Source organism: Pezoporus wallicus, unplaced genomic scaffold, assembly GCF_028554395.1.
Source record: "Pezoporus wallicus isolate ANWC-B61680 ecotype Strahan unplaced genomic scaffold, APGP_CSIRO_Pwel_v1 contig_11133, whole genome shotgun sequence".
Classification (NCBI taxonomy): domain Eukaryota; kingdom Metazoa; phylum Chordata; class Aves; order Psittaciformes; family Psittacidae; genus Pezoporus; species Pezoporus wallicus.
Window position 1 is genome coordinate 1,040,042 of NW_026636583.1, and position 19,442 is coordinate 1,059,483.

At 47.4% G+C, this 19,442-nt stretch overlaps 1 protein-coding gene across 2 annotated transcripts in view; it reads left to right on the plus strand.

Moving 5' to 3' along the window:
- Positions 1-1,522: 1,522 nt before the first annotated feature.
- COL9A3 (collagen type IX alpha 3 chain) overlaps positions 1,523-19,442 on the plus strand; it is a 35,651-nt gene continuing 17,731 nt past the window's right edge. The window contains exons 1-16 of one of the 2 annotated variants that reach the window (XM_057400878.1): positions 1,523-1,676; positions 2,865-2,942; positions 7,065-7,100; positions 7,703-7,774; positions 7,865-7,918; positions 11,013-11,048; positions 11,642-11,665; positions 12,174-12,227; positions 12,944-12,997; positions 13,724-13,765; positions 15,309-15,365; positions 16,615-16,668; positions 17,123-17,176; positions 17,670-17,723; positions 18,410-18,463; positions 19,298-19,351. In XM_057400878.1, the coding sequence (XP_057256861.1) occupies positions 1,611-1,676; positions 2,865-2,942; positions 7,065-7,100; positions 7,703-7,774; positions 7,865-7,918; positions 11,013-11,048; positions 11,642-11,665; positions 12,174-12,227; positions 12,944-12,997; positions 13,724-13,765; positions 15,309-15,365; positions 16,615-16,668; positions 17,123-17,176; positions 17,670-17,723; positions 18,410-18,463; positions 19,298-19,351 (843 nt within the window). In that variant the 5' untranslated portion in view covers positions 1,523-1,610. Of the gene's footprint in view, positions 1,677-2,864; positions 2,943-7,060; positions 7,101-7,702; positions 7,775-7,864; positions 7,919-11,012; positions 11,049-11,641; positions 11,666-12,173; positions 12,228-12,943; positions 12,998-13,723; positions 13,766-15,308; positions 15,366-16,614; positions 16,669-17,122; positions 17,177-17,669; positions 17,724-18,409; positions 18,464-19,297; positions 19,352-19,442 lie in introns of those variants that run through there. The other variant, XM_057400879.1, reaches the window with a different exon arrangement.

Genomic DNA, 19,442 nt, shown 5'->3' on the forward strand with positions numbered 1-19,442 from the left:
GTCACCTATTAAAGCATGACTTTGATGCGTACCAGTTTCTGCTTGTTTCATCTTTGAGGGTAGGACATGACCATATCCATTTGCCCCACCACAGGACACAAGCGCAGTGGTGTCTTTGTGATGATGCTTTCTGAAGTCACTGTGTCCCTTCAGCTGTGCCCTCTCTGCCTGGGTACATGGAAGGAGAAGAGGACCAGTCCTTTTGTCGGGTGGGCTTTGTGATGAATCCTCCCAGGGCGCTTCCATTGCTGGTCATAAGCAGGCTCCTCTCACAGCAGCCCTCATCCCTGCCTTGCTATGAAAAACGTGTGGCTGAGGAACTTGAGCATTCTTTGCCTTCTCTCTTGCCATCAGTTGGCCTCGGTGTGAAGGAGATGCAAGCTCTGTGCAAAGCCGCTGTAGTGACTGCGCTGCTCGTCCTCTGTGGGGTTTGTGGTGTCTTATGAAACATTCAGTTCCCTTTGAAGACAGGCACACACACACTCCCTTTGTGTCCCCAGCTGCCACAAAATCTTGTGGGAGCTTAGTGAATCTTGGAGCCCTTTATCCCTCTGTCATGGTTAATATTGGCTGCTGTGGAGCTGGACAGGCACACACTGTGTGCTCATGTAAACCTCCTGGTGCAAGGATGCAAACTGAGACCTGGTTTTTCATCCAAGCTTTGCTTTTCCGCTAATGCTCTCCTCTTGCTAACCAAGTGGGCTGTGTCATTTAGTCCTGATGAATCTTGCCGCTGTTCCTGTCTGCTTCCCAGCCCTGCTTTGGATTAAATTGTCTTTCATCAATAAAGGGAAGCATGAAGCTATGGGCGGAAGATGCATCTTCATGAATATATTGCCATTTGGAATGGGAACTCTCATCCTGTTCCTTCCATGCAGATACTTCCAAGGCAAATTCTTCCTTAAATTATTTTGTGGCTCTGAGAATGTTTCTCCTTTTTTCTCCCTCCTTGTATCCATCTGCAGTCATCTGTTCTCTGCTCAGAATTCATCACTTCCTCAGGCTGGCGTCCTTCAGATCTCCCTGCAAAAAAGAGCAAACCCAAATCAGATGTGAATACACCTCCAGAGCTAATAAACCCTCTCACAAAGCAGTAAGCGCATGTCTCTGTAGTGCATCTTGTGCTTGTTACAGGCATAGTGATTTCTCCAGTGAAGTTGGGTGGCCTCAGGCACTGAATAACTCACTTTGTGTTGCTTTAGCATCTGCCCAGCGCAGAGGTGGTGATGGGCTTTGAGAAATGGTCCGTGTGAGACCTAAGGAGCGTCTGCATCTCCTGCAGCATCCCTATGTCCGGCCAATCTGTAGGCTCCCTCGCTGCTCTAGGCTGGGGCTGCTCAGCAGGGCATGAATGAGCTGCTCTTCCTGACTGCCTGCTGCTGCTCCTCCTGCTCCCACCTCCTTCCTAAACCTCCTCTTTCCCTCCTCCAAGCTCAGCCCCTCTTGCCTGTGCTCCTGAGCTCTGCCCCTCGGGCTTTAGCCGCAGGTTTATCTGGAGGAGAGGAGTCTCTGTGTGTAGGCTGAGACCTGGGAGGAGGGATCTGCTGTACCCTGGAGGAGAAAGGGTTTAGCTGCCCAGGAGGAAGGAAGGGAGGCAGAGCCTGGGCACCATGGCTGGATTCTCCGCTTTTGGGCTTCTCTTCCTCTGTCAGCTCTTAGCCACAGCAGCAGCTCAGGTAAGAAGCCTCGTTGATGTGTTACGCTCCAGGAAAAGGTCTATAAGGGTAAAAGATAACGTGATGTGTGTATGTTGTACTTGCAGGGGGAAATGCGGCAGTTTGCAGGTGATTAGAGTCTGAAGTCCATTAAAAATGTGTGTTGCTTGTGCTGTTAAGCAGTGCCTGGCAAGCACATCTGGGTTTGTGCCTGCGTAGTTAAGGCTTTCAGATCGTATCCTCCTGTAGAAAGTGCTGCTTTATACTTTCTGTGTAGGTATTGTCTTCCCATTCAGGACTTCGGTTACAAGAGAGAAAGACTTGGGAAAGGGGAGACCTGTTGATGTAAGAGGAGCAGTCTTCTTTTACAGTGAAGTATAGGTTGCCAGTGAGACTGATCTGATCTGAGCTGGGTCTTCGTCTGAATCAGAACTCTTTACTCCTTCCCTCAATTAACTTCCAAATTTTACACGTATAAAATGGCATATCTAACCCTTTGCTCACTGCAGATTTATATTGAACTCCCCTGCACGTTATTGATGGCATTGCCTGGGGTAGTAAGTCCTCAGTGAGGGTTTTCATTGTGTTAGTGAGGAATTTTTGCAGTCTGGCTTGGGAATTCAGAGCTGCTTCTACAATGAAACCTTTGTTCACTGAAGCTTCAGCAAGTTGCTCTCTGGAGCCCTCTCCATATAGAAGTCAATGATTGGAGCTTTCTTTCCTTCCCCCCTCCTCAGACCTCCTCCAGAATCCCAGATTTTCAAATGGCATCATGCTCAGAGAGGTGAATTTCCCTTTCTCCTGTTTCCAGCAGTGTCTGCCCGGCTATTCCATCACCCCACAAGGCTGAGACTAGTACTTAATTTCTAGTGCCATTCACTTGCACCTATTTTCCATGGGCTTTGCATTTCCTCCTCTGCCCCAATTGAACCGTGCTTGTAGGCAGTGAGGATTTCCTATACAACCAAACCCATTTGTCACCCAGCAACCAGCTTTGATTCCCATTATAAGCCACCTGTTAAAGAAGCTGGGAGCCCTAAGGATGCCCTCAGTCAAAGGGGTTTTCCAAAGAGCCTTGCATTAGTCCTGAGCTCCTCTGAGTCCCCCCTGTTTGTGGGGGAGCGCTGAGGGATGCAGGGTTAGGGTTCAGCTGTAGGGTTTAGCCCATTTCTGATGAGAATATAAACTCTTCTCCCTCTCTCCCCCCAGTCCTTTCAGAGAGTAGGACCACAAGGCCCTCCTGGACCACGAGGACCCCCTGGACCATCTGGGAAGGATGGCATAGACGTGAGTGACGTATGGCAGAGGGAGGGAAGGGGTGGAGCAGGGGCAGAGCCAGCTGAGCAGAGAAGCTGTTCTTGTTCTCCAGAGCCCCAGCCTTTGGCTTATCCCACAGAGGTGAATGGACCTGGAGAAGCAGCTTGCTTGCCAGAGCCAGCACAGCTGGTGGAGGTGCTGAGTGGCATCAGGTTCTTTTCAGGATCAATCCCCTATCTCAAGAGCAACTTCAGGGCAAAGCTAATGTATGTGCAGGGATTTGTGACCCTGCTTGTAAAGTGGGATATTTCTCTATTGGTATCTAGGAGGAAGGGGAGCGTAGTAGGTAAGGTTGAGTGCGTGGGTATGATGTTTGTTAGAGTCATTGCCTGTTGTGTAGCTCAGGGAGAGGTTTATGTGACACTTCAGAGCATCCACGTTTCTAAGAGGCTCCAAGAAACTCCAGTTTGCAGCGCTGGACACTGCTCTTACTTATAGTTGGTTTATTTCAGCATTGTCAGTACGGTTATCCCTGGTTTACATTGGCATGTGTGAGAGCAGAATCTGGCTCCTGTGTTGCTAGATGTGAGCGGCCTGTAGTGGCACCAAAGGCAGCTGAAATGGGCAACCTTTATTTCAGCAGCAGTTCCTTATTCATCCACCTCCTGCAGAGGTAGAAGGCTGCAAACCACAGCGTTTGCCGGTGGAGAAAAGCTTCTCCTATTACATTTAATTGTTGTTTCCATAGAAATGAAGGGTTTTTCTCCTGTGCATCTGTTGGATAAGGACTGAATTGTGTCCTGGAGCTGGCAGTGGATAAAAAGTGCATCTGATGGACCTTCAACAAGACCACAGCAAGGCCAGATTCCTGCTTCCATACTCAGTTTGAGTAGTGCTTGTGTCTCTAAGCTGCCTATGGAATAAGGCAGGGTTTTTTAAAGCTCGTCTGAAGGGAGTTTATTGGAATTGGGCCTTTAAGCAGCCTTGAAAAAAATCTGTTCATTCCATGCAGGTCATTTTCTTTTGGATGAGAAAGTAAAGAAAGATGTATGAGTTCCCTGGCATACTGTGAACAAGGAGCTTTTCTGTCTGCAGCGGGGAGCTTTCACAGTGGCTCTGTGAGCAGGGCTGAAGAGAGAACCTCATTGACTGCAGCTGGTCCCTGTGAAGTGTCCTTTTGGTTAACAGGCTCTTCTACTGAAAATCTCACTCTGGTTTTGTAGCATGGGAAGTGCAGAGCTGGTCCTCGATGGTTTCTCTGCGCTGTTTTTCATGGTGTGATAAAAGGCTTAAGGGACACCCGGGAAGAGGGCAGAGGATGCGTGTTCACGTTGGGAACAGTGAGTCTCTGGAATCAGCATGGCCAACGGGCTCTGGGCAAGGCTGGCTGTGGTTCTGTACAGAGTGAAAAAGAAGGATTTAGGAGGGATCAAGCCTTTCAGATATCAGTTCATAACCAACTTCTGCGTATAGGCAATGGGAAAGAAACAGATCCCTGTCACTGTGTTGTTCTGTTCCTGCTGTCTACAGGATCTTTTACACCTTAATTCTGGAACAGCACCAGCATCACTCCTGATTGCTTTTGGAAACAGGATCCTGGAGAGATGTTAGCCACGTGAACCTGCTCCCTTTTATCCTCTGCCAAAAGCTTTGGAAGCTCCCTATGGGACATGACCAGATAGCAACATCTAATTAACATGGAGATCTTTGGTCCTAATACATCGAATGGCTGAGTAAAGTACTTAAGGTGCAGAGTCTTTGCAATCCCAGCTGGAGCTTGGAGTGTTGGCTGTGCAGGAACAGTGTCTCATTTGAACAGCCCTGATCTACATCCCTCCTATGGATGTAGGTGCTCAGGCGCCCTGTTCATGTGAGCATCATGTGTTCATCTCAGCTGGTCAGGGACAGGCTCTGGGATGGGTCCTGCTACTCAATGGGATACTGAGTTGTTTAAGGAACTGTGTAGAAGAAGAGATACAGGGCTGTGGCTGGTGTTGAGCGTAGTCATATACATTCACAACACCCTCCAAAATGATGGCATAGAAAATCCAGCACTGCTCTGCACTGTCATAGTGCTGCATGGAGAGGATCATGTGGAGCCCGAGTGGGAGCATCAATTCCACCAGTGCAAAGAATGAAACCCATTATTACTTCAATGGTGAGGCTTTTTCTGAAGCACAACCAGAACTTTTCTGGGCTGTATCTATGCAAGTTCCCTGAACTCTCTGAGCCACCAGCTGGATCATCTCCACAGATGGCTTTGGATGAATGCTGTGTGGGAAGAGCTGCTGAATGGTCTCCGAGTTGGATGAGCATTGCTGAGGTGTTCAACAGTCCCTTACCATCGGCTGCAAGCAGTGAGCAGTGCATAACACACAGCTGAATTATTCAGGCTCTCTCTAAACAAACCCTGGATGAACCCCATCAGCGCAATTTCTAGAAGCTCCTGCTTTTATCCTTGCCTTTCTGCAGACACAAAAGTGGAGTCTGCAACGTGAAGTCCCTCTGAAATACTTTATAATTACAGCCTTTAACACGCTTCACGTTTCGTCCTCGCTAACGAGCAGCATCTCTCCTTCCCAAGAATAGAAGCAGAGTGTAGTGAGCGAAAGAATTGGCTGCGGGTCCCTGTGAATTATTTCTGGGGATGTAATTCCCCAAATTGCTAATGAGCAATTGTCGCTTTGCAAAAATCAAGTTGTGGTTTTAATCCCCCCCTTCCCCGTCTCCTGCTTTGACTTGCTAAGAAAGAGTAACCCTCCTTCCCTCTCGCCTAGCACCAGGAGAGCATTTCCTCTTGCTGACAGCCTTTGCCTCTAATTCCCAGTGATCTGGCATTAGGGATATGAACACTGATTAGGCTTTTGATTCAGCTGGCTGAAGTTCTGGTGCTCCCACAGAGTCCCACAGGGGTCCACGATGGCTGGGTCAAGGTTTAAGATGATCCCAAACAGCCTTTGCTGATGCTGTGACCTTGCTGCTTAGATTGCCATCACATAGGCAAGAAAACATGCGAGGGGCTGGCAATCAGGTGATGGAGGAGGGAGTAAATCACCTCTGCTGCCATTTCTAGCTGCCTTTTCAAACCCTTCCTTGCAAAAGAACTGCTCCTTTCATTTCCCTGGCAGGGGACCTTCTCCACCTATGATAATGATAACTATTTATGGAAAAATCTGTGGGCAAAGGAGTTGCTTCAGCAAGACAGAGCATAAAGAGCCCTCTGTTCAGTGACCCTCTGGTCTGTGTTGATCAGTCCCCAGTGCAGCCCATAAATCCTCGCCTGAGCAAATCAAAGCAGCCAGTCTTGAGAGATTTGCCCACAGACTTCTCAGTTGCTGACACAGTAAATATAGAAACACTCTATAAATGCCACAGCTTTGCAGACTGCCTTCTGACTCCTAATTATCAGCCCCAAGGTGGGGAGGGTGTTATTTCTGGTAATAAACCCTTTTTCCGTGTAGATTTTCTTCTTCCAGGATATCCACGTGCCTCTTCCCCTCTTCTCACCCCCAGTACCTGAGTCTCTTGCAATATTTAGTGCACTTCTCCTGAAGCCAACAGGGAAAGGAACCATCCAGACACTGGGAACTGGGACTGAAGGATGAGATGGGAAACCAAGCTTCTTCACTTTCTGATAGTCGCGAACTCCTGGTAGTGCCACAGTTTCATGCTGTGTCCTGGATACCTGGAGCTTATCATTATATCCCCCTGTTTCACCAGGAAGATGTTTGAAAGCCTTGCTGGGTACCCAGCTTCCTCTCTGCCCCGCTTGCAGACAATCCCAAGTGCAAATAGCTAGGAAAAGTCGGAGGTGCTGGGCATCATTTGGAAGCACTGGTTCTTTCTGGGAGGCTGAGGGTGTGGGTTTCACCAGATCTACTACCATGGATGTGGAACGTTCATAGAATCATAGTATGGTTTGGGTTGGAAGGGGCCTTCGAGATCATCTAGTTTCAACCACTTGAAGCAGTTCATCCTGCTTTAGGGGGTGGCAGGATCTAGAGCATCAGCTTCGTAAGACTGAGCATGGTGAATCTTGGAGTGGGCATGAAGGGGGACTTGGGTGCTGTGACAGTTGGAAACAGCATTGTGGCAAAGAGTCAACAGAAGGAGGTTCAGCACTAACACTGATGTCTTTCCTCTTTCATTTAGGGAGAGCCGGGCCCTCCTGGCTTGCCAGGCCCACCAGTAAGTATTCTGTGGCTGACACTGATTTGCTTATCCTTTGGAAAGGCACACAGTGCAAGAGCTAAGACTGGCTCATCTTCCTCTTGACCTGCAGCAGAATTTCCTGGAGGGATACACAGGAGTGGAGATGCTCAGCACTGCTCCTGGGGTCAAACACATCCTCCTGCTTCTTTGCTAGCAGAGGATATCCACGAAATAAAGCTCATCTGTCAGGGGCACAACAAAACTGGCACTGAGCCGCATATGTGCGGTTGGTTTTGGCATTGGTCTGAGTCTGCTTCAGCTCCTCAGTTTGCCAAGGGCTGCTCAGCGTTGCACTGTGTGGCACAGCTCTTTGCTTTGAGCCACTTGCCCCATCCCTTTCTACCCTTTACTAGGAGCAGCTTCTGAGCGTGTGGAACTGAGCCAAAGCACCAAATCCAAATTAAGAGTTTGGATTCATGGCAAGTTTCATCTCTGTGAAGGAGTTCTTCCATCTTGCATGGCTTGGGATGAACATCAACAAATGAGCTTCCATGTTGTAGCCTGTCTCAACACACACCACATTCCTCTTGTTACTGCGTTAAAAATAATCTTCATAATCACGTCTGCATCTGATTTAGGGGCCAAAAGGTGCACCAGGGAAGCCTGGAGCAGCTGGTGAAGCCGGATTGCCCGGCCTTCCTGGGGTGGATGTGAGTATTCTGTCATCTTCCCTTAAATACCTCATATGAGCATGGGTGTTTTCCCAAAGTGCCTCATCAACTTTCTTTATGCTATTTCAGGGTTTAACGGGAAATGATGGCCCACCTGGCCCAAATGGGCCCCCAGGAGACCGTGTGAGTACCACATTAGAGCCTAAATCCCTTTAAATGAACGTTATCACTGATTGCGCTGATGATTTCTCATCCTTTTGTAAATCGGTGACATTCAGGTGTTGATTACAAGGCTTTATTTATCCATAAATCCTTGCAGAATACTTGGGCCCTTGAAATGAAGCCCCAGATGGCTTTTCATTAGGTGGGACATGAAATCCATCTTTCTTTAATGTGGCTTTGAACGGGGCTGGGCAGCCTCAGTGGTGGGAGTCCCAGTGCAGAACAGCTCTGGTGGTATTTTGAGCATCTAAAAAGTTCCTTGAAGCAGTCATTAGGCTTAATGATGAAGTTTATCAAAGTGAAGCTATTTTGGCCTTTATTTGCAGCCTGAATGTGTGGCTCTGTTATGTTTGTAATTATTGCTACTGTGTATTAACTGTTTAAACTTTTCCCTTTTGCTAATTCTGGGGCTGTCCATATGGTTGACATTATTAGTTGCTTTGGCATAAACTTCCCCAGCCAGCATAGTAAGACATGAGAGGTTTTTTTCTTGCTTCCTGCATATTACAGCTCTGCTAAGGGGCACCACAGGGATAGAGAAATGACTGCCTGAGATGTTACAGATGTCCTTCAGATCATCATGGGGCTGTAAAGGCCTCCTTGTGACGTTAAGAACTAAACATTAATGAGCCATTCAGCACAGATTCTTAGCCAGCATAGCCATTTTCCTGCCTCCTGATGTGGGAAGATAAGGCTTGTATCCACAGCTGGTTCAGTGGTCTCTTGAGCTGGAGGCTGCAGTGATGGGATGAACAGGCATCACAGCATGCAGAGGTTAAAAACTGGACTTCCTAACATGTTCAGTATATCTCAAATAATCCATTTGTTGCTCCAAGGAGTTACCCAAAGCTCAAAACCCTGTGAGTTGTCTCATTTAGTTAAAGGAATGAGTGATAAAGCCAAGTATCTTTGTTATGTTCTTCTACCCTTCCCATGTGCAAGGCAAAGCTTGCTTGGCCATGGGGAAAGCTCAGTGGCAGGACCCAGCATCTTGGTCACAGCTCCAAGCCTCCATCCACCGGCACTGCGCTAAACCCCTTCTCCTTTACTTTTCCTTGTGCCCATCTTTCTCCCTAAAGATCCAGGGCTGCAGAATCCTGATGGCTCTGACAGCCTGTGGCAGGAATCCGGCACCTCCTGGGAGCTGATCCCTGATCTCTAAAGCAGAAAAGCTCAGGACCACACGCAGAAGGCTGTGAGCAGTTTTGTGCCTCTGCTTTATGTTCAGCAGTAGTGTTTGCCCATGCCCACTTTAGCACAAAAGCTCCTAGTTTGCAGGGTAACCGAGCAGATCATTTCTGGGCACAAGAACTTCCTCTTCAGCTGTCCAGTAGCAGCACACAAGCAGGGATACCTTAACTACATGCTCCGATTTGACATGCTTTCCTGTGTCTCCTAACTCAATTCGCCAGCATGGGGCAAACATGGGACCTGTTGTCGTTTATGGGAGCTTTTCAAGGTCAGTGATCCATCTGGAAAATTGTTTTAATTGGTCTAGCAGAAGCCTGGAGACAAGGAAAAACCTCTAAAAGCTTTAGCATTCTGAAGGGACACCGTTGTTATCCCAACTTTCCTTCTTCTCCCCAACTTTCAGAACGTATTTCTGTCTCCCAGGGATCACTGAAATAAGCTGGTGCCTACCTACTGTTGTGGGAATGATTTCATGCTTAACACTATGACTTCCTTCTAAATAAGTGTATTTATCCAGAGCGTCTGGGAGCGAAGGTATTCAGCGTATGGAAGTGGGCTCATGGAAGACAGGTTTTAGCTATATTAGTGCTAAACATTTCCTCTATAGGCTATGCTTCATCGGTCTAACAGTGATTCATGTGTGACTAGGGACAGAGTGCTGGAAGGCAGCATAAAAAAATGGGGTTTATCTTCTATATCTCCTCCTGCTACCATCATCCATTGGCTTTTCTCATGGTTCTGCTTCCAGAGTGATTAGATTGAGCCTACTTGTTTTTCGGATTGGAAATATCCTTTATGTTTAGCCAGGAGCAAGTTGAGTTCTGACCTCAGTGCTACTGAGTGCCCTTCATTACAAACAACGAGGAAAACATCATTATTCACATCTCTTTATGACTGTCAGATTAATCAAGTATTTCCTGTGCTCCACAGTTGTGTGTTCATAGAGTGCATTACTTTAAAGTGAGAAATTAAGGTGAGATTGTTTTCTAATCAGACAAGAAAGAACATTGTTACCAGGAGAATGGGTTGAGTCAGGCGATGTTATTAAGATCAAGGTGTAAATCAGAGTCTCTCCTTTGAACTTAATGGAATCGCATCAGCTTGCTCAGGGACTTGATGATCTTTCACCATGCCAGAAGCATTCACTGCTGCACCTTAGACACGCAAAGAGAGCAAACTTAAGGAGAGTAAAGTGCTGGCACTTGGCACTTTGGGTACTCTGCCGACCCTTTGGCATGTTGGCCAAAGCAGAAAGGGGCCGTGCAGGTGGCTTCAGGGCGGGCAGGATTAGGTGTAAGTCAGTAGGGGTCAGGAATTCAATGTTTGCTGTGCAAGAGGAAACCCCAGCTTGTCCCTTACAACCATCAGGAGTTGTAAGGAGTTGAGCCTAAAGATGAAAGGGAGTGGAAGCAAAGCAGAGCAACCTGCAGCAAGAGGGATGAAGGAGCTGACACTTGCAGCTGAGTTGATTTTATTGGATCACAGCTTTCTCCTCACAAGACTGCTCTTAATGAGGCCTTGGGTCCTCTGTATCTTTCTCCTTTAGCATAACGAGGGGAAATGTTTCTAATCCAATTTGGTACGCAGAACATGAGGAAAGGGCCGGCGTCTTCCCTGGGCTCACAGCCAGCAGCGCTGGTTTGGGATGTTCTCCAGCTCCATCAGGAAGGACAGGGTCATTACCCATAGATTTCTGTCCTGTTTGTGAATTCAGCTGAGCATCGCCAGTTGTGGGCTCTTTCTGTAAGACACTCCTGGAGTTCCCAAGCAAAGATTGGTGTCAAGGGGGGCAGGCCCTCATGTCCACCCATACTGAGGTCTCTGGTTTATCCCTGCTAGTTTTCACTCTGTTTTATTCCTGTAGGGTGCATTGGGACCTTCTGGGCCACCTGGACCTGCTGTAAGTAACTCCTACAACTGCCTATGTAAAATGGTGTGTAATGTTATGCCAAACCCATCACCAGGGGCAGATAAGCAGCTTTGTATCCCAAACAAAGGGATCAAAGCCTGAATGAGTGAAAACATTGTTTGAAGTGTTTAAATATGAATGTAGGACCTGTTCTGGTAACACAGGACCTGGGTTTAGTCTCTGAGATGTTATAAAGCGAGCGAGCCATGGACTAAAGGCTAGCATATCAAATGCTATCAAAATTATTAGACATTAAATAATATCTATTAAAAATGCGAAGAAAGAAAGGAAAAGTAGATGAACTGTAATGTTGTTTTCTTAACTTTGTCCCACTATCACATCATCGTATCTGGCTTTCTTTCGAGATGTCTCGTAGGTAACAGTGATGTAAAGGGAATAGAAATTACTAGAGGCAACAAAAGGATTCATCAAGACTCCAGCTTTGCTCTGATTGCAAATTACAATAATTGGGGATGGGGGAGTGCTAAGGAAACTTAGAAGAATTAAGCAGCATTTTCTGGTGTTTGCTTTTCTGTATGTTCAGTTTCCAAGTGATCTTTTACTGGTTTAATTGTTGCTTCCAGGGCAAAGGACTACCAGGACCTCCAGTAAGTAATGAGGATAAAGAGTTTTAAATTAGTATACTATCTTTATGGGGTACCCTGGGTGCTATAAACCCATTCCAGGCCTTGTGTCCCTCTCTTGTGCCGGGCAGAGGGATGTGGAGTCCTACAGGTTGGCAGCCTGATGGGGTTTTTGTGCTTATCCTAACCCCAAGGAGGCTGACACTGATGCGAATTCAAGACACAGCAGCTTTGTAATCACTGAAAGCACCCAGTTCTGGGGCAGCTTTTGTTTAGTGGGCTCCTGGGGCATCTCAGACCTGCCCTGTGTTAGAGGGGATGCAGATGCTGGCAGCATCCAATGATGATAACAGTATGCTCTGTGGGAATGTGGTGCAAAGATGGGTACTGGTAAACTGATTGTCTGGGTGCAGGATTGAGCTCCTCAGGGGGGATTAGACAGGGAGTACAGCCAGGATGTTTGGTTGCTCCTAGGCTTTGGCAGCTATGCGAGGTCTCCATGGGTGTAAAAGCTCTTCTTTCTGTTCTACAGGGGCCTCCAGGACCCAGTGGGCTCCCAGGTGGAAATGGATTTCGGGGTCCTCCTGTGAGTTTCTCCTACCATTTGATCCCCATTTACTGAACATGCCACAGCCATAGCATCATAGAACAGTTAGGGCTGGAAAGGACCTTAAGATCATCAAATTCCAACCCCCCATTTCTGGTCTTTTACCCCATTGTGGAAGTGTGATGCACAAGAAGCTGTAAGCTCTACTAATGCCCACAGGCAACACTGTTCCTTATATCAGGTTGTGTAGGGTCACTCCCATCAACCAGTGCAGTGCCAGAGATGTGCAACCGCTTGCAGCCACATCTTCCTTTGCCAACTATGAATAGAGACAAAAGAGCAGCCAATGTCACTACAACAGAGATTAATTACCAGCTGACCTGTACTTTCAGCATCCTCAAAAGGAGCTACTGCACAGAATGGGTCTGATCTAGGGGAGCCTGTTATGCAGAAGCATAGCATCATTTTTGGGTGCCCACAGCTCCACTGGAGTGGTACAGAGCCAGTGGAAATAGGAATGTAGGCACAGGGCTGTGTTCTTCTGTCCTAATCGCTACACTTCCATATGCATCTGCTGTTCTCTTTCCAATCATAGGCCCCTCTGCAGAAAGAAAGGTGCAGTTTAGACCCATTAGGGATACCTTGTCCCACATTCACAAGTCTGCAGTGGTATTTGGTAGCTGCCCTTCCTCTCCCTTTGTGGTTTTATTGGGATGGTTAAAAAGGGGGATTCTGACACTTTTCACTCTTTCTAGGGACCTTTTGGTCTGCCGGGATTCCCAGGGCCTCCCGGACCACCTGGACCTCCCGTAAGTAAATAAATGTGGGAAAATCCCTAGGGAGCATCCATCATTTTCCTCTTGCTGCCAGAACAGGCACTTTCTATTTGCTGTCATTGCCATGAGCTCTCCCTTTCCTGACTAAGCTTCAGCAGGCCATAAACACTGTACCCCAAGGAGAGCAGTGACTTTTCACTGGCCAGACTTTGGTGTGTGGATGATCTCCTGGTTATTATTTGGGTGGTGGAACCCAATGACACCCAGGCTTCGTGGCATAAAGGGATTGCAGGGTGGGCTTCCTGTTCTCTCTACTAAGGTTTATGTGGTTGTTTGAATCATGACTCGTTCTTGTAGGGCCAGAAAGTGGGGCTTGAAACCAGCAAGTCTCTGGTTTGGGTTTGCTGTGGTGTCTCTGGAGGGTTGAGTAGTGGGATCGGGAGGTCTTTCCCAAGGAGTTTTCCCCAGGTCAGGAGGAGGCTGTGCACAGATGCTCTTCTCGAGTTGCTGCCTTCATCACATAAAGCTCAAAGCTCTTCCCGAAGCTCAGCTGTGCCTCTCCAGAGGGTGATTACACCCCTGACATGTCTGTTGTGAGGACTGCTCTGGGTTCAGGGCCTGCATTTTAAGCCGTGGGGCTGGGTGTCTGCCTTGTGCTCATCCAATGGAGCTGTGTCTGTGAAGCGCGTTTCCTACAGATTGTATTTCCTCCCGGTGTTTGTCTTGATGTATTTAAAAGACCACATTGCTTGACTGCAGGGTCTTCCAGGCGCAATTCCCGATGGCGGTGGGGACCTTCAGGTAGGTTTTCTTTATGGAAATACGCTTTTGGTTTAATCATAGAATAGTTTGGGTTGGAAAGGACCTTAAGATCATCCAGTTCCAACCCCCCTCCATGGGCAGGGACACCTCACACTAAACCCTGCCACCCAAGGCTCTGTTCAGCCTTGCCTTGAACACTGCCAGGGATGGAGCATTCATAACCCCCCTGAGCAACCCATTCCAGTGCCTCAGCACCCTCACAGTAAAGAACTTCCTTCTTATATCCAATCTAAATCCTTGCTGTGACTTTTCATTAGCATACGTGGGTGACCATTTAACGTGCACCATCCAGGTGTGGGTCTGAACTGCCTCATTGCAGAATGCATAATCCTTGTGTGTGCGTTTCCAAGGCCGAGATGTTCTTTTGAGAAGGTAGACGCCCCGGGTTTGATTTTTCCCTTATCTTTGCTTTCCAGTTTGTTTTCCAACACGCAGGCTTTGCACACATCCTTCACTTGGAAAACAACCTTAGCATGTGGTAAATGACAACAGCTTTTCATGCCTCTGCCTCTAATCCTGCTTTACAAGAGAAAAGGCTATGCATGCAGCTCTGTTTATTTCCATGGATGCTGGCTCCGGGCTCCTCTGGGCATACGCTCTGTTTAGACATCCTTCCTTATAACAGAGCCCTGATCCCTGTCTTTTGGGGGAATCAGAGGCCTGTAAAGTCCATGCACGAAGGAAGTGACATTTCCACATTTCACAGCTGCTGTTATGACAGCATCTTTGGGTTTCTAATTGCTGTGCCCCAAAAAAGCTCAGTTTAGGCTGCCTGATGGCAAGTCACGTGGAATGTAATAGAAAATGATGCTGTTTCTACAGGTTTCATTTAAGTTACCCTGTGGAATATACTAGAAAATTAAATTTCTGCTGCAGAGGTGTTGCCTGAGATTTATTAAAAGAAAGAAAAATAAATGAAAGAAAAGCTGCAGGAGAAAATCTCACTCCCTTTTGATAACGTTTTTAGAATATGGCTTTTGAGCCCCATTAAATTCCCAAGTCAAACTTGAGTTCCCAACCACCCTTAGACATCTGCAGGTACCAGCTTATAGGTATTGGGGTCATTTTTTTATAGGTCCCCTTCCAATATGCTCTAATGCTTGCTCTTGTTTCAGTGAGGCGAGTAGTGCAAAGGAAATCCATAGGGGTGAATTAACACCCAGGATGAAACGTTCCTAATGATGTACAAGATACCGATTCACTTCACTGGGGAGCTTGGATTCTTCAGCATTTTGGCCTGTGAACAACTGTCAGCCTTCAGGATTTCTCACAGTCCGTGCCACAGTGAAGCAAACCCTTCAGAAATCACTATTTTATGGGTTACTGGGCGCCTAAGGACCTGTTTAGGACCCTTTGCCACAGGGAAATGCCTGTGATCAATGCATGATGCTATGAATCCCTAAGCTTTAGTGGGTTTACAGCCAAAACCCACATGACTTTCCACCTCTCCCTTGCAATGAAACCAGCTTCCCTGGCCGTGCTGTTTGTGTTTGATAAACCAGGGTGTTTCTGTTCCTTGCAGTGCCCAGCTCTGTGCCCACCGGGTCCTCCAGGTCCCCCAGGAATGCCAGGGTTCAAGGTAAGGAAAACACCACTGTAAACCCCTGGGATTAAACTGTTTTATGCACCATGTATAGCTCCACACCTCCAAACCAGCCGTGCATTTACGCTGTTGAAACAGGAAGTCCCTAAAGCAGCCAAATATGAGGCAAGAGGAGGATGAAGGATGCGATCCTGCCCCCTTTGCATGCTGTTCCCACCCTTGTAGCAATAGCTGAAATCAATCCTACGAAGTGTAAGTGCTCTCCCTTCACCTTCAGCAAGAGGCTTTACATCCTTTGAGTACCTGTACTTGCAGGCACGTTGTTTTGTGGCTCCATCCCTTGCAGCCTTTGTTAGATGGAGGGTTTAACTACGGCTGCTTATTCCTACAAATGAAATTCAACCCTTTGCACAGGGCAAGCAAAGCCAAGCAAGACCTAGCTTACATGATTAAATACAATTTAACTGTCATTTTACAGCACCAGCCAATTCCTGATTGTGTTGTTTCATTCTGGTACCTAAATCCTAAATTGCGGCCATCAGGAAACCTCACTCGGCAGTCAAACATCTCCCTCTTTATCCCCACTATGATTCACATGAATTGTGTGCAGGTCTGTTTGGTCTCTGAGCTGAGTCATAAATGTTGTTCAAAATACACAATGTTTAGGGTAGAACCATTCACAATTCATAGCTTAGGGAATGGGAAGAACCTGTGAGGGTTTCCAGTTATGATGCAAATGATGCCCAGGACCTTTTGCATGGTGAGGAATAACATCTGCCGTGGTTGAGATTGGTCTGAGTCTCTCCCACAGTTGTAGGAAGGGAGCCAAGAAGCAAATTGAGTCTATGGTGAAGGTTTCAGTGGGATATGGATTTCTTTGCAAGCTTGATGCTGCAGACATTAAAGGCGATTTAAAGGGAAAGGGAGGTTAAAGATGCAGAATGGGGTTTTCAGAAGCGTTTTGACCCCGTTTTCAGAAGTGATGGGAACCAAGTTCTGGTCCCTGAACTGCCATTGAAATCCAGAGACCTGTAGCCACAAGTTAATCTTGAAAACCAAATCTGGGCATCTCCTGAAACTGGACCAATTCTGAGACAGTGATACCAAGCACAGGGCTGGTGCATGGCCAACTAGCCCCAGAGCTGACCTCCATCCACATGGTTACAGCACAGGTATAGGTTCTTTTCCCAGTAGGTTGTTTGTGTGGGTTTAGGTCTCACAGCTACCTTTACACTTTGAAACAATCCTGTACTGGAATGTGAATAACCAGAGCTCTCGTTTCTAGGGACACACTGGTCACAAAGGAGAACCTGGTGAAATAGGAAAAGAAGGAGAGAAGGTAAACTTCAACTGAAAGGGTACAGGGAGGGGGTTCTCTTTAAAAGCATCGGGAGTGATTCCTTCCAGACTGGGAGAAATGAGGTAATTGGCTGAAGAACAAGGAGTTACTGTGAGTGAAGAGCACTGGCTTCCATCGCTCTGCATGTGTGACCCTGTGCTAGTACTTCAAGGAAAACTATCTTCCCAATAATCACAATGCTCAGCTCACTTTGAGGAGTCAACACCTATTGTTTCACATGCAGGGGTGTCAGCTCAGGAAAAAGCCCTGCATTAATCACTCAGGTAAATTCCTGACTGATGGAGAGGAAATTGCCTGTAATAGAGATGTAGATTCCAAAGCACAAATCTGGATGGGAGGGAGCTCAAGGAGAAAGGAGGTGGGATGCTCCCTGGCTTTGTGCTGTCAGGTTCATGCTGGCTCACCCCTTGTCTGACTGATCTTTCTCCCCTAGGGCAGCCCTGGCCCTCCAGGTCCTCCTGGCATCCCCGGCAGCGTTGGCCTGCAGGTAACAACTGCTCTTCAGACCACTTCCATTGGCTTTCCTACTGTGAAACTCAGTGGTGCCATCAATCACCTTGTGTTACCCAAACAGCTTTGCCTCCATAGAACAGTGCTGGTGATAAAACAAATGATGCTGCTTTCGCCAAGCTTTCATTCAGGTCTTGCTTTTGGTTCCACACCTTGGCTGAGACATCCAAGTGATGACTGATACAAAGCCGGGCACCTTTTGGGTGGATCTGAAAGCTGAGCTCTGTGCTGGCTTGACCGGCCAGGAGGCCTGTATCAGAATACATCTCTGCACTGGGGGGGTCAGCACCGTGTTGCTTGCTCAGAGTTGTCACCATAGAGGAACATGCCTGTGCATCAGAAGGCTGAGCTTTCTGCTCCTTCTTGCTATTCCTTAATGCTTTCCGTCTTGATGAGTCATTATCTGATGCTGTTCTGCTGCTTTACGCTTAACAGTGATGGGGTTTTAACTGATTTGTTTCCTTAATTAGGGCCCAAGAGGACTAAGAGGCCTCCCTGGTCCAATGGGTCCGGCTGGCGACAGAGTAAGCAAAACACCTTCTGATTTGATTTGATTCCCTCCTTCTGCCACCAGTTTGTCTCATGCGAGGGCCAGGTTCTATTTGTCTTTACCACTGGGGAGCTTGTAAAGTGCTGGCTCTTTCCTGCACCCCCACTACAACCTCCTTCATACCTGAGGGGCTGACAGGATCAGACCCAGGCTGATTTAAGCATCCTGACCAGCAGGACAAAGCGCTGTTCCCCTGAGACTGACAGTGCTGAAGAACCTTGTAGGAACCTGAGGAGCGTTCTGTGAACGTTTTGCTTTCTGTTCTGTCTCCCTAGGAGAGAAAAGCAAAGAATCACTGATGGGCAAAGGTTTTTGGACATGAAAAGGCTCCTCAGTGAGAACAGGGTCACTCTTTAGCTCATTGTGGCTTTGGACTTTTGGCAGGGTCCCTTGACCATCAGTCTATAATGGCTTTGAATTGGATAAAGTCATGTATTTATTTAGGAACAAGTGTGTTATCAAGATAACAAGGCCATGAATTGCATCAGCGTGTCACAGAGATCCAGAGGGAAAACCTGCTGGTTCAGATGGGGATCACTTGCAGGAATGGGATGTCTTTCCAGGGCTTTTGTGTTTTCTTAGCTTGCAGTATGAGGTAGGGGTACCGTCACTGCCCCCTCTGCCTTCCACAGCATTACAGTGATGTATTATCCTTTGCAGGGTGACATTGGTTTCCGAGGGCCACCTGGAATCCCAGGACCTCCAGGGAAAGCCGTATGTATCTACATCATTATGACACTGCTTTCCACAGCCTAAGCCTCAAGTTTCTTCCTCCTGCACTAAACTCTTTGCTGCCAATGAACAGGAGTGCTCTCATCTCCATCAGATCATTCCCTTTGCCTTTTCCCTCCAGTTAGAGCAATGTTATTCCACCTGGCCCAGATCTGATGATGTCTCTCCCTCAGTTGTGCCCCGTTCCAGAACAAGTTCACCACGTTTCCGTTGCTCTCTGTTCCTTACTGCTCTTCCCTGAGCATCAGCAGCTTGAGAAGGGCATCTGTGTTGTGCTTGGGAAGGAGAGTTTTGAGGAGGAAGCAGTAAGCGCTATCCTGAGCTTGCATCCTTTGAGCCTGGTCTATTCCCAAGTGTCTACAGCTACAAGCAGAAATAATTGTGTATTAAAGATGCACCACATCCCCTCTGGGGACCCCTTCTAGGTCTCTGCAGTTATAGAAGGTATTAATCTGAACTAAAATAACATGAGGTGCTCGCTGTCCAGCCAATGTTCCATTACACCAGGCAGGACTCAGACAGAAAACATTACAGCTTTTCTCCCCCTCTGCTTCTGGTTAAAGAAATCGCTTCATTAAATGATGGTCTCTGCCCTGAGGGATTGTTGGCAAAGTCCCTGCTGCGATTCATCTGTGTCAGGAGTTACAGAATGTAACTGAGGAAGCACAGCCGAGCTCCTAAGGGAATGTGAATGCTCCCTCCTCTGCTAACACCAGCAAACAGCACAAAACCCTTCATCATTTACACCCTTGAAACGTTAGTCCTTGTCACTGTGTGGTGAAGGTGCTTTTAATGGCTTTTCCTCCTCTGTCACAGGGAGAGCAAGGAAACAAAGGACCTCAAGGATTCAGGGGGCCCAAAGGAGACACTGTAAGTGCAGCAAAACACCCGACTGCTCAGATTTGGGATGTGACATTCAAAGTGTCCGTTTCAGGGATTTATTATGGCTTGTCCCCACCTT